The sequence below is a fragment of the Vipera ursinii genome (genome assembly GCF_947247035.1).
Source record: "Vipera ursinii genome assembly, chromosome: 13".
Taxonomy (NCBI): Eukaryota; Metazoa; Chordata; class Lepidosauria; order Squamata; family Viperidae; genus Vipera; species Vipera ursinii.
The window spans coordinates 788254-801719 of NC_139526.1; the positions used below are offsets into that span (position 1 = coordinate 788254).

Here is a 13466-nt window from a genome sequence, read left to right on the forward strand (position 1 = left end):
ACAATTCCAGCCAGGTATTTTTGGATAATGATGTCACTATGGGGAGGAGGAGGAAGAGGAGGAGCAGCAGCAGCAAGGTAAATATCCATTTATGTTCTGCTGCCAGCAGGAACACAGACCAGGTATTGGAGTCTGGCCGAAACTGGTTGCCGCAGAATTTCTCAGCAGTTGTGGGAAAAGATTAACCCAACTTCCTTCTAAGAAGCTGGGTTGGAAATTTCCATCTTGCCACCGGCCGCCTGCCCTGGGTGGGGAAGCCCCCTGGATTGGCAGCTCTTTTCATGGTATGGTTGACGACCCAGCCAGACTCTTGCTTCCCAGGGAAACCCGCCTGGTTTTGCGAGAAAAGCGGCAGTCAACCCATGCTACCAGTGGACAAGCTCCGAAGTGGGGCCCAGGCCTGAGATGCCACTGGCACACATCCTAGGCTCTCTCCTGCCTGGGGCGTGGGGAGAAAGGCTCTTGCAACCCCTCATGTACACACGCAGGCACCAAGGCAGCTACGCCCCATAGAGCATGGATATGGAGAAACACAGGGCAGATCCCAGAGGATTCTAAAAGCAGACACCCTGGAAGTCCCTAAGTCAAAGGCACGCTCTCTGATTGTGCACAGAGGCACTCTCATAACTGCCGGTTCAACCAATCTTAAAGTGACGCAAAGTATAAACTGATGACTGATGAATGTGCCCGACTGGGAGAGCAGAGACCCAGTTTCAGCTCCCACCTTGAGCTCACTTGGCAACCCCATTTGGCCGGGATAAAATTAAGGGGTGCTCCCAAGAAAGAAGGGGTGCTCTCCTTTGACTTCTCAGAAAATAGGGAGGGGGAAAGCCTAATGAAATAATAATGAAATAAATAGGGAGCAAGCCATCCAGTCCTGGCAGGGGAATTCCTTTGGGCATATAAGAAGTGTAATCATAAATCTGCATTCTGTTAGTATCATGCAGAAAAATGCTCCTATTTTTCTGCCAATTTTTAATCAGCCTGATGAAAGAGAAATTGCTTCTCAAATTTATTTTGACCAAGAAGAAAATGTAATTGAAAATCTGAGGATTGGAGGATGTTTTGGAATGTATTAAGTGATTTGGTAGCCCAGCCATCTGCAAGCGGACAGTCCGGTTTGGCCTTTCACCGCACCGCTCTCTCTCCGCCATGCCCAACAAATGGAAGTAGGTCGAACAGCCACTAAGAGGAACTGAAATTAAAGTCAGTGGCATCGCAATGCAGATTTTGGGCACAGCATTATTTTAAATATCCGGTTGCTTTCAGGGCATGAAAACGACAGTCTGCCTTAGCAGCAAACCCGCCAGCCTCTGATCTCTCCTCTTCCAGCATCTAAAGTGAGAGAGAGAGAGAAAGAGAAAGAAATCAGCCCTTCAGGCAGGCCCTGAAAAGTCTCTCGATGTATTTTGCTGGCATCAAAGCAGCTCCCGGCAAACGGCGGGGCGTCTCGCCCAAGCACTAATTTTGAGGCCGTTGTGTTCTATTAATGAACAAAAGCACATTTCCTGCAGGTAACCCTGACGGGCGGGGGGGGGGAGGATTTTGGAACCACAGCAGCTGCTTGAACTGACCCAGCTGCCTCGGAAGGGCGGCTCCGATGCTCCCCCCGGGTGAGCCCGGGCCAGTTGGGGCTCCGCGGAGTCTTCCGAGGGACAGGCCGGGATAGAGGGCCTCTTCCTCCCCCCGACTACGATAAGCCCTGCCCTGCTTAAAGAGTTCATTGAGCAAAGCGGCACTGCTGGGTCTGCGCGGGAAACGAGCCGGCCCGGGAGACGCGGCCATCCCGCGCAAGTGTCCCGGGCCCTTCCGGTGCCCGCCAGCCCCGAGGGCCCGGGCCGTCCTCTTCCAATCCGGCCTTCGCTCGTAGCAGCAGGAGGGCTCGGGCTCCCCTCCCACGCCGCACGGCCGCACTAGCAGCCCGTCCCGAGCCGAGCGTCGCCCCGCGGCCAGAGGCGGCCTCCCCGCGGCGGGCGGGGCTGGCTGCGGGGGCGGCGAGAGGGTCGCGCAGCCCCGCCGGGGCCGGGGGGGGTCCGGGCCGCCCTCGCCGCTCGCCGCCTGCGGGCGCTGGGGGCGCCGTTGCGGAGCGCGGAGCGCGGGGCGGGGGCGGCCGGGCCGGAGACGCCCCCGCGCCGAGCGCCGCCCCGCTGGCTGCCTGCCCGCCGCCTGGCTGCTGCTCGCCCGGCCGGGCCGTCGGAAGCGGCGCGGAGCGCGCAGCGGCGGCCGGCCATGGAGCAGGAGCGGGGGGCGCCCCGCCGCCAGCCGCGCCTCTGCCAGATGCTGCGCGGCGAGCAGGGCTACGGCTTCCATCTGCACGGCGAGAAGGGCAAGAGCGGCCAGTTCATCCGCAAGGTCGAGCCCGGCTCGCCGGCCGAGGCGGCGGGGCTGCGCGCCGGGGACCGCCTGCTCGAAGTCAACGGCGTCAACGTGGAGAAGGAGACGCACCACCAGGTGGGTCCGGGCGGGCGGGCGGGCAGACGAGCCTCCCCGGGAGGGGCAGCCTACCTGGAAGAGCCGGGGCGGCCGGAGGGGGCAGGCAGAGCCCTTCGAAGCGCGGCGGCGGAGGAGGAGGAGGAGGAGGAGGAAGAGAGAGGGGCTGCCCTGAGCGCCCTCAGACCTGAATTGCCCGGGCCTCCCCTCCCCCCGCCAGACGCCCCCAGACCCGCAGGAGGCCCTGAACTCAGTCGCTCTTCGGGCGGTTTGGCCCCCGACGGAACGGAGCTCTGGAGGACTTGGAGGGAGAAGGTGCCCGGGAGCCCTGCCCGGCTGGCCCGCCAGATAGGGGTCTTCCGGGGCTCCTCAGACCTGCCTGGTGGGGGGGGAGAAGGAGGGCTCAGGAGCTTGAACTCCCAGCGCAGGAGCCGCACGGAGCCCCCCCTTCCATAAATGCAACCCCCCCCCTTTGCACTTCTGTGCTGTTTCCACCTTTAAATCAGGATCCACTCTGGGAGAGAGCTGGAGGTGATGCCCGGTCAGGAGGCAGATGGTTTCAGAGTGGCCCCTGCCTAACTGGCTCCCTCCCAGGAGCCAGACTGGCTGGGAATTCTGGAACATCGGTCCCAACGTGCCCGGAGGTGCCAGGGTGCCAGTGGCCATTGTAGTGATGGAGATCAGGCCACTTGGCGTGTGCATGTACAGCTGTGGTTTAAGGGGAGTTTACATTCAAGCTACCCATGCGCAAGGCAGGGAGAGACGATTCCCCCCTTTTCTTCCTCTCCCTTTGCTGAGGGGGGGCAGAGGGGGGGTCGGTTGCTAGAGACCCTGCAGCAGCTTTGGGGGAGGAACAGCTTTCTCGCTGCTTGCTTTCAATATTTCAAGCCCAGAAGGACCCCCTTCCCTTCAGGCTGCTTGGGAGCACTTGCAGGAGGAAAGCCCTGGAAGTTTACTGTGTAAACTGAGTCCTCCCTTCCTTCCCCTGCTGTGTAAACAAAACAAGCCTTGTGCTTGCATGACAGGCTGAAGTGGGCCATCCAAAGGCCCGAGAAGAGGGAGAGGATTCTCAGGGATGGCCACGCTGGCTGGGCACTTCTGGGGGCCCAGAATAAAGAGAAAGGCCCCCAATGAAGCGCTGGTCACGCAGCCTGGAGCCCACTGGAGAGTTTGGCCAGTTACTCTCCGTAACCGAAACGGCGGGGTTGATATAAGATTAAAACTTGGAGAGACCCCCACGAAGGCTTCCTTGCCAGCCCTGCCCTCTTGCCAGCTTGCACTGGGCTCCTGGACATCTCTCCCTTTGGTGTCCAGAGAGGGCAAAATCTCCTTGGCTTGATGGGCATGTTAGATCTGCCAAGCTCCTGTGTCTTCCTTTGTGACTGGGGGGGGCCCTCAAAGCTCAGCCCAAAGCTGGTTCAGAAGGGCAGGCAGGGGTCTCCTCTGGGGCTTGGCGAGCAGAGGCGTTCGTCTGCTGCACCAGCCAAAGACTGGCGCTGTTCCGTATGCAGAGAGAAAACAAGGGGACTCTGGGGCAAAAGTTCTTGCCAGTCGGTCTCAAAAACAGAGAATAAATAAGCTATTCCATAACAATATAATAATATCCCCAAATAAGGCATCCTGTAGCAGCTCTTTGGTGGTACCTGAGATGTTTTAGTCAGGAGAGAAATTATAAGATCGGAGGGCCACACGCAGGCAGCCACCCGTACAGTGTCCTGAATGGGAAGCAGAGCTGTGTGAGGACTCCTCAGTGGGGAGCAACTTAAACCTTCATCATTATTTAGTCACGTCCTGCCTTCCTTCCTGCTATCCAGGGCGACGTTTCTAGCATAACCCCAAGCCTTTTTCCCTGCCAGCACCAGCCCTGTGAGGCAGGCTGGGCTGAGAGGGAGCTTCTGGCCGGTGGACCTGGCCCCTTTCCCTCCTCCTTTGGGGCAAAAGTCACGGGAACCGAGCTGTACTTCGCAGGGAGCCAAGGCAACTGAGAAGGTGCTTTTATAATGAAAGGGCTGGTGTTAATGAAGTTCTCATGAGCGGGAGCCTGGGCTGGAAGCTGGCCAAAGGAGTAAGGAATGGGCAGGTGGAAGGAAGGAGGGGAAAGACCGCAGGGGGCTGCTGGCCTTGTCTGTGATGAGTGATGAGGATGATTTGTGTCTTTGATGTATATTCTGCTTTTCTGCCCAGAGGCTGCAGAGAGCTCTGCAGAAAGCTTGCCCTGCTTTGCCTAACTAAGTCCACAACCCAACTCTTGCCAGCAAGGGGAGATTAACTGTGTTGCAGAGAGGATTCAGAGACCAGATAAATCATTTTTTTTTATTGAAAAGTTTTAACATATAAATCATTTGACTGGGATGGTATAGGGCAGGGGTAGGCAACCTTGGCTCAGGAATTCTGGGAGTTGAAGTCCACGAGTCATAAAAGAGCCAAGGTTGCCTATTCCTGGTATAGGGCTCCTGCCTCAAGCAGAAGGTAGGACTAGAAGACCTCCAAGGTCCTTTCCACCATTATGATTCTATGTTCTACATTCTGTGTAATGATGTCATTATGAAAACGCTGTTGGGACTTACTTTCTTGCATCAGCGGATTCAGAGACCAAATTTGCATGATAATACTGCTGAGTATGTATCATCCGTGAGGCATCTTTGCTATTGGCTGCTATGGCTGCTTTTGCAACTGTGAGAACATTCTTGGCCAACCTTGAATGGGACCCATTCGTTGACTTTTCTCCAAAGAGTTTGAGGGGCCCTGCAGAGTGGCCTTCCAACTCCTCTTTATGGTGCAGCCCAGTGTTTTTCAGTCTCAGCAACTTTTAAGATTTGTGGATTTCAACAAGTGTGTTTGTTGGCTTGGGAATTCTGGGAGTTGCAGTCCACACAGCTCAAAATTGTAAAGGCTGAGAAACATGCTATAACTGAGAGGAAGTTCAGAGCTTACCCGGGGGAATTAAACTAGAAAATCCCCCAATTTATTTGTGGCCATTAGGTGAATCTGGCAGTGTTTTCCTGAATCCCAGTCCAGTTCATACAACTGTCTAAGTATATAGAATGGAATGGAATGAATAGAATAGAATAGAATAGAATAGAATAGAATAGAATAGAATAGAATAGAATAGAATAGAATAGAATAGAATAGAATAGAATAGAATAGAATAGAATAGAACAGAACAGAACAGAACCTTGGAGGTCTTCTAGTCCAGCCCCCTGCTCAAGCAGGAGAACCAATGCCATTTTAGACAGCTAAAGGTAAAGGTAAAGGTTCCCCCGCACGTGCGTGCTAGTCGTTTCCAACTCTAGGGGCCGGTGCTCATCTCCGTTTCAAAGCCGAAGAGCCAGCGCTTGTCCGAGGATGTCTCCGGGGTCATGTGGCTGGCATGACTAGACGCCAAAGGCGCACGGAACGCTGTTACCTTCCCACCGGAGCGGTCCCTATTTTTCTACTTGCATTTTTACGTGCTTTCGAACTGCTAGGTTGGCAGAAGCTGGGACGAGTAACAGGCGCTCACTCTGCTACGCTAGTTTGTTTCATTTTTCCTGAATGAGTTGTGTTAATCTCTGAGTTGTTTTAGTGATGTCTGTGTCTTAGAAAGGTAAAAGGTGTCTTGTTTTGTATAATTGCATTGTAAAGTCTGGCAACCCTAATTTGCAAGGCCTGATTTCCCGCTTAATGTGCCATGTGAACCCAGGCAGTTGTAGCTGAGTAAACCTTGGTGTGGCACAGCCTGCCAATTGAGCTACAGGCTGATTTTATGGTGGCTGGATGTTCTTGTGCCCATCTTGTGTCCTATTGGCCAGCAGATGCATTAGGACTACAAGTTCCAGAATTCCCACCAACCTCTGCTCTGGCTCCCTGTTGGGAACAACAGAAGAAGTGACTTCTTTGGCCAGCATCGCTCCTTGAATCACGGAATCAAAGTGTCGTGCTCTCCTCCTTTTGATTCTGCCCAGTGAATATTTCCTCACAGCACTAGTCATTCAGCTTTCAGCTTAAATGTTTTGCGTGTTTCTGTCTGGGCATGTGTGTTTGTGTCTGTGTTTACACTTGGCATTTTGGAATCTGAGCCACGAGCTTCTTTGCTGGCCCTCAGGGCAATTCCAGGCCTGCCTGTTAGGAAGTGAAGCGTGATCGACTCTGGCTGGAGGATCTGCCCCTCAGTCATTTCTTCAGATCCTCATTTCAGAATGTGCGGATTCTGATCCACAATTCCTCGTGGATATGACTCAGTGCAGCACCTGCTGGTGACAGTATGGAGGTTCTTATGAAGAATTGGGGTGCTTCCTAAGTGGGCATCTCGAAGCAGAGCCTACATTTCTGGATGTTCTGCAGTAAAGCGATGAGGATGGTCACCAAGAAGCTTTTTCAGGTTCTTCCCAGCCAGCTTGTTCAACTTTAGAACTTCTCCATCAAAGTTGAGAAATTGAGTGGGATCTTTTTTCCAAATGACAGCGGGACGAGAGATTTAATGTTGCCACTAAAAAAGCGCCCCCGGGGACAAATCTTGTGCAAGGTGTGGGGCTGCAGGGAGGGGGAAGCTGCAGAGCCCGTGAAGGGCAGGGTGTCCACACAACCACCTTTAGAATTTCACGAAATTTCATTGAAATGTTTTTCTCCCTTGGAAGGCAAGAAGAATGACAGGAAACAACAAGGGGGACAGAGAAGACAGGATAACAAACTGGGTGGAAACAGAAGAAACCACCATTTTCTGGATTAAAATCCTCTCCAAAGACCACGGTGAAGAGCCACGTCTTCAGCTCTCAAGCCGCTTCCAAACACCTGCAGGGAGGGGGCTGTTCTGGTCTGCCTGCTCCAGAGGAGGGTCTCACTAGAGAGCATTGCCTGACTGGAGGAGCCTGGAGCGCACCAACCATGCAGGACCGAGTCGGCTGGGGGGGGGGCAGATGCTGGGGGGGGGGGCAGCTAGTGCAGCTGGCAAAACTACAGCGTTACACGGCCATATCAGAGCTTGCCCATCGCTGTCTTCTGGGCCAGTTGAAGCTTCTGGGTGGTCTTCAAGGGCAGCCCCTCATGGAGCATATTGCAGTAGTCAAGTCATGAGATCACCACAGCACGGGTGACTGGAGGAAGACCTGGCACCCTGACCTAGAAGAGGGTGCAGCTGTACACCCAATGAAGCTGTGCAAAGGCCTTCCTGGCAGTTGGTCCTTCTCTTTAATCAAACCCAATGATTTTCTCCATCTGGCCCGATGGAATATTAATGATGATCCAAAGCTGCTCTAAGTTCATCGCTATCTATAGCAGGCGTGTCAAACTCGTGATGTCACGTGACGTCACGTGACATATTGGGACTTTTTCCCCATTGCTGACAATGGGGTGGGCGTGGTTCTGCCGTGATGCATCCAGCCCGCGGGCCGGCAGTTTGACGTGCCTGATCTATTGGTACAATAGCTATAAAAAAGCTCTATTGGCTTTGGGCACAATGAGTCCTGAAACACACTCCAGATTCTGCCTGTGGCTTTGTGCTATTCAAGTTTACTAAAATGTTTTATGCTCAACTCGCTGTTTGAAATGCTTCACAAACAATTTCATCTCTGCCTAAGAGAGTCTCTAAGAGGCAGAGAGACGGGTGGGGGGAGGCTCTCCTGTCAAGTAGCGCTTGCTTGCAATGGGGGGTGGGGGCTCTCCAGACTTCCTTCGCAGCTTGTGGGAATGTGTTGCAAGGGTTTGAACCAGTCCTAGGTACGTTAAAAGCATCTGCAAATGCAGCTGAAAGGCAGCTGACGGTTCTCGGGTGCTGAGCTCTGGATGGCAGCACTGGCAGGTGGCAGGGCTGCATTGAGGGGCCTCTGGCTTGTTCTGGCAGAGCAGCCCACTTGAGGGTCCAGGTTTCTCCTCCACAGGGTCCTGGACTTCCTCTTCGAGGCAGAAATGGAGATGTTCAGAGGCTGATTCACGTGGTGCCAGACAATTGTTCTTCACCCTCCCCAGATGCTGAGTTGTGTGAAGTAGACTTATGATGCCAAGCCAGGCTGTGGACAGGGTCCTTGCAGGGGCTGGGGCCACAGGGCAGAATGGATGGGGCTGCCGCTTACCTATAAGGCTAAATAGGTTTTCAGGGAACCGAACGGAAGAAGCTTCTTGGATGAGTAGTGAAACATCTTCAAGGAAAACAAAGAAAGTCCTTTTGTGGGATGGTGTCTTAAGCCCTGAACGCCAGGAAAATACCCCGCTGCTTGATGGAATCCTCTCTTTGCACCCTGGAAAACATTTTGGCAGTTGGAAGATCTTCCTGGCCCTAGCCAGGATAATTAAGAACTTCAGATTTAGAGCAATGTGAACAACTGCAATCGATTTAACCAACTTTTCAAGTGTCTCGGGGCCAAACTGGCCTCCCCTGAGAAGTTTCCTTTCATCACATAAGTGAACAAACCAGGGCAGTTGCTCCCCTGCCTTTTTAATGCCAGCTGAAAGTGATTGTATTTCTGCTCTCCTATAAATGCTGTCGGGAGATTATTTTTTTCCCTGTTTAGCAACCTTCCCTTCTTTTTGAGGGTCTAGCTGATGCGTCCTTCTTCTCCCCTCGCCCACCTGTCCTTCCCCAGGTTGTGCAGCGCATCAAAGCCATTGAAACCGAGACCCGGTTGCTGGTGGTGGACAAAGAGACCGACGAGCGTTTCCGGAGTCTCCGCCTGACCTGCTCCGAGGAGGCGGGCTGGCCGGTCATGGTGGCAAACCCTGAGGCACCAGCAGGCAAAGGGCCCAATTCCAGCAACGGAGACTCCTGGAAGGCTGCAGCCGAGCTGAGCGGCAGGAGCCTGAAAAGGCACAAGCACACTTTAGGTTTGGAGAGTGGGAGGAAGGTAAGCATGGCTGTGCCCAGAGATGGGGGGAAAGTGCAGCGGTAAAGATCTCTGTCCCCGTCTGCAGAGCTGAGCGGGAGTGGGGGTGAGGCCCAGGGCCCTGCAGTGCCAGCCGTGGGAGCCCTTCAGGAGAGGCCTGTCTTTTCCATTTGGCCCTCCTTGGCCTGATCTAGCCTTGGGGTCATCCTCTCAAGTTGCCTTGCTTCTCCTCTGGATGGATATTTGGGCTGCAGCCCCTTTCAGAGTGCTGAGCCTGCACGTTGCTGGGCTGGCCGTCTGATATTGGCGGAACCTGGCATTGGCGAAAGGTCTAAATATCAGTTTTTGTTCCTGGTAGTTTCTCATTTCTCCAGATCTGTCAAATTCAGTTTTTCTGAGTTAAGTCAATTTTGTGAATGTATGAAGTTTGCTTTGTTGAATTTGAGAAATCTTTTTTTTTAAAGTTTCCATTACAAATGACATGTGAGCCCATTTCTCCAAACATAACAAATGTTGCTGGCAGTTTTACCTAATGTTACCTATTTTTTTTCAAACATTTCTGGATGTTGGTTTCATAATTAGGACTGAGTTTGCTCTGATCTGCACTTTTTGCAGTATGCAAACTCTGTGGCTGGGTTTAGGACAGCTGGCATTCTGAACAGGGCCTCAACGGATGCAGAGTCGATGTGTTTTGCCTTCCAGGGTGAACTCAAGCCACCCCCCTCCCTCGTGCAGAGGAGGAGAGCTGGAGGAGGGGCGGGGAAGCCACGGGGGGGGGGGGCAAGGAAGGAAGGAGTTCCGCGTGGAACGTGGGCAGTTGCCACGGAGAGCAGGTGGAGGGGAAGGCTTCCAGCCCAGCGGGGAGGGCCGTTTTGCGTGGGGGTTCAGGGCGGCAGAGGGCAAGAAAAGGCCAATGGCAGGAAGGAGGAGAAGCTGCCGATGAGAGAAGCACAGCCAGGCCCGGAGAGGCCGATCTGCCGCTCCACCGGCCCGGCCCGTGGCTGCTGCGGCAGGCTCTGTGGGGGATCACAGGCAGCCGAGCCTTCGCCCTCCTCCCCTTCCTCCGGAGAGCCAGGCCGGTATCAAGAGGAGGCTCCCTGGGTCTCCCTGGGGACCTCCCTCTGCTGGCCTTGATAGCCCCACGGGAGCGCTTTCCTCCCGCCCTCCCCAGCCTCCGGCCTGGAGCTCTGGGTTTTCCAGCGGTCTCCCATCCAGGCACTAAGGAAGTTTAGCCCTGCTCGATTTATGACCACAATTGAGAGAGATCCCTAAGTAACATGGTTGTTAAATGAGCCATCACATAACCAAACGTCTTGAAGTTATGGCCATTTTTTCAGTGATTGTTAAGCAAATCACATGGTTATTAAGTGAATCTTGCAGTTGTTAAGTGAATCCAGCTTCCCCAATTGATGTTGCTGGGTGGAAACAGACTGGAAAAGTTACAAATCGCGATCATGCGACTGCAGGACTGCAGCGGTGGGGGGGAGGGAATGGGAGCTGGCTGATCATGAAGGCAGAGTGACAGTCGTAATTTCGACAACAAGTTGTGAATCACTTTTTCCAAGGCTGTTGTAACTCTGAACTGTCTTTAAACAACCAGTTGTAAGTCGAGGACTACATATTGACATTAAATGGTGATAATATATATTCATTTAGTAGCATTAGTGTACAAATTGCTAAGCACATTGGTTTGTGCTTAAATTGTAAGCCGCCCTGAGTCTTTGGAGAAGGGCGGGATATAAATGGGATTTTAAAAAAATGTTTGGAATGCTAATTTTGCACTGTTTGATCTTGGTTGCTGAAATGACACGGCCAGTTTCATTTGCATTTGGATGAACCTGGTGGGTGGTTTCCTGAAGATTTGTTTTCCTTTAATGCTGCAAAATGACAAATTAACAGAGAGGCTCAGTTGTAGCTCCATATTTTATGCAGATGTTTGAGACAGTTTGTCTGCCTGCCTGTGAACATAGCATGGATTTGTAAATACATGTTACGTACACTGCTGTAGCACAGTGATTCCCGAACCAGAAACCATGATTAAAACCGGTCCTAAGAATGTCAGCATGTCCCATCGACTCCTTTGCAAATGCGTTTCCTCTCTCGGTTGGCTTTTCTCTTAGAAAAACGAAAGGGAATCGCTCTCAGGTCAGCTTTAGGAAGCTTAAATCACGTCTGCTGGGGACGCAGGGTGGGGGGGAGCAGGGAGACCCAGCAGGGTTTTATGTTCCAGAACAAAGTAAGGAGGTTGCACGGAGGATGCTGGGTGGGGGGAGTCAAGTCTTGGTCTCGTGAACTACAAACAAACTAGAGAAAAGAATGTCCTGGAACAGCTGTAAGAGCGGAGGAGGAAATAGTCATTTCTGAACTAACAGCTGTTGCAAAATGATGCTCTCGGTACAGTTGTGTGTACCTTACCTATATAAAGCAATGCAAAGCGCATTAGCATTTTGGCTTGTCTCATCCCTCTGCGGTAATGGGGAGGAGGGGGCAATCAAACAGATGGAAGGAAGGCATGCTGTCATTTCAGAGCTGGATAGGAACTGCCTGCCTGCTTTCCAGTTTATCTTTCGCATTTTAAGCTTTGGAGCACAGTCCGCACTGCTGTGCTCGGGAGAATTGAGCTGCACCCAGTCAGGACGGTCAGGCTGGCAAAGCCTTCGATAAAGGCTGGTCCAAGCAGGTGTCGTATCAGCTGATGGCCCTTACTCTGCGCAGGCTGCTCCATACTTTCCCTAGATGTTTTTGGATGCAACTTTCAGGCAACGGAGGTTTTGATGCACTGCAGAGCTAAATGTTGCTGTCCAAGCATTTTACTTGTTAGGTGTCTATGCATTTTAGAGAAGCAGATGCAATCAAGTTAAGTAATTTTCTAATGAAACAGACTAGAAGGGATTCTGAAATTAACTGAATCAGAGGTCGTATTTTGATTTTCCGTCGGGGCCTGAAGACCCATCTGTTCGAATTAGCTGGTCTGGCCTGATGGGGGATTATGGGCTTTTAATTGTTTTTAATCTGTACTTCTGTTTTAATTGGGCATGGATTTAATTCTTTTTAATTTTTGTATAGTGTTTCTTATGTATGCCCTGTGAACCGCCCTGAGTCCTACCAAGGAGAAGGGCGGTATATAAATCAAATAAACTATAACTAAACTATAACTAAACTATTATCAGGTCTGGGCTGCAAAAATATGGACAAGCAGCAGATGCCTGCCAAAAGATATAAACTCTCTGCTACCAGCTGAGTTCTTGCTGCTTGCCTCAGATTATCTGCTAAAATGCAAGAGTATGTGATAAAAGGAAAGAATTACCTTGATAATTTGGGTCCCCCAAGAGATTGGTGGCACTAAAGGATATGAAATCCAGCTTTGTCACATGTCTGGGAATGAAGGAACAATGGTTAAAGCTGATGCATGAATGGAGGCTGGGCACTGGGTGAATCACCGGAGCCTGGCTGGAGCCTCGGACCGCCTGGCACCTTGCGATCCTCTTCTCAATCCAGTAGAAACAGCACTGCTTTGTTTGCCCTGGGTCAGCTGAAGAACACAATGGCTCGCATACAAAAGGGGCACTTGGGTGTCATCCTTGCTTGGTTTGGGGGAGGCTGCAAAGAACTTCTCTTTTTAAAAGTGAAAACCATATTTGAAGAATGAGTTGCCTTCCCCAAAGGCTTTGCCAGTGTTGCTGGGTCCAGCCTGAGGGATGTGCCGCAGAAAAGGCTCTGCAGCCGAAGTCTCCTGGTGCTTTCACCAGAGCTCCTTTAAGAATTGCAAGCCTTTCTCCAGCTTTTGGGTTAAACTGCAAGTGATTATCTCTTCAGTTGACTTACAGATTTCCTTGTGGGAAAGATTGGTTTATGCAATTTATCTTTTGGGTGGGGGGATGGAATTGTGGTTTTCACATTGTAGACAATGTTTATGAGCATCTTTGGTTTGTCTTTTCCCCTTTTCTCTGTGCCTAGGGCAGTGATGGCGAACTTTTTAGAGACCAAGTGCCCAAACTGCAACCCAAAACCCACTTACGTATCGTTGGGTACCCATTGGGTGGGTGTGGCAAATTGGGTGGGCATGGCTGCGGTGGAAACGGCAGACTGGGTGGGACTAAAAAGTTCAATCCATCAATTCCAACTTTGCGAGATCTTTTTTATCCCCGCAAAAAGTTGAAATTGATTGATTGATTGAAACTTTTTTTTTTGCACACGGCGATGGAGGCCTAAAGCGGAAAGGTTTTATAAAACTCAGCTGAA

General features: G+C 52.0%; 1 protein-coding gene across 4 annotated transcripts in view; it reads left to right on the top strand.

The window, feature by feature from the left end:
• Positions 1-2175: 2175 nt before the first annotated feature.
• NHERF2 (NHERF family PDZ scaffold protein 2) overlaps positions 2176-13466 on the top strand; it is an 85873-nt gene continuing 74582 nt past the window's right edge. For all 4 annotated transcript variants that reach the window (XM_083372527.1, XM_083372530.1, XM_083372528.1 and 1 more), the window contains exons 1-2: positions 2176-2451; positions 8988-9245. In XM_083372527.1, coding sequence (XP_083228653.1) covers positions 2230-2451; positions 8988-9245 — 480 coding nt within the window. In that variant the 5' untranslated portion in view covers positions 2176-2229. The remainder of the gene's footprint in view (positions 2452-8987; positions 9246-13466) is intronic.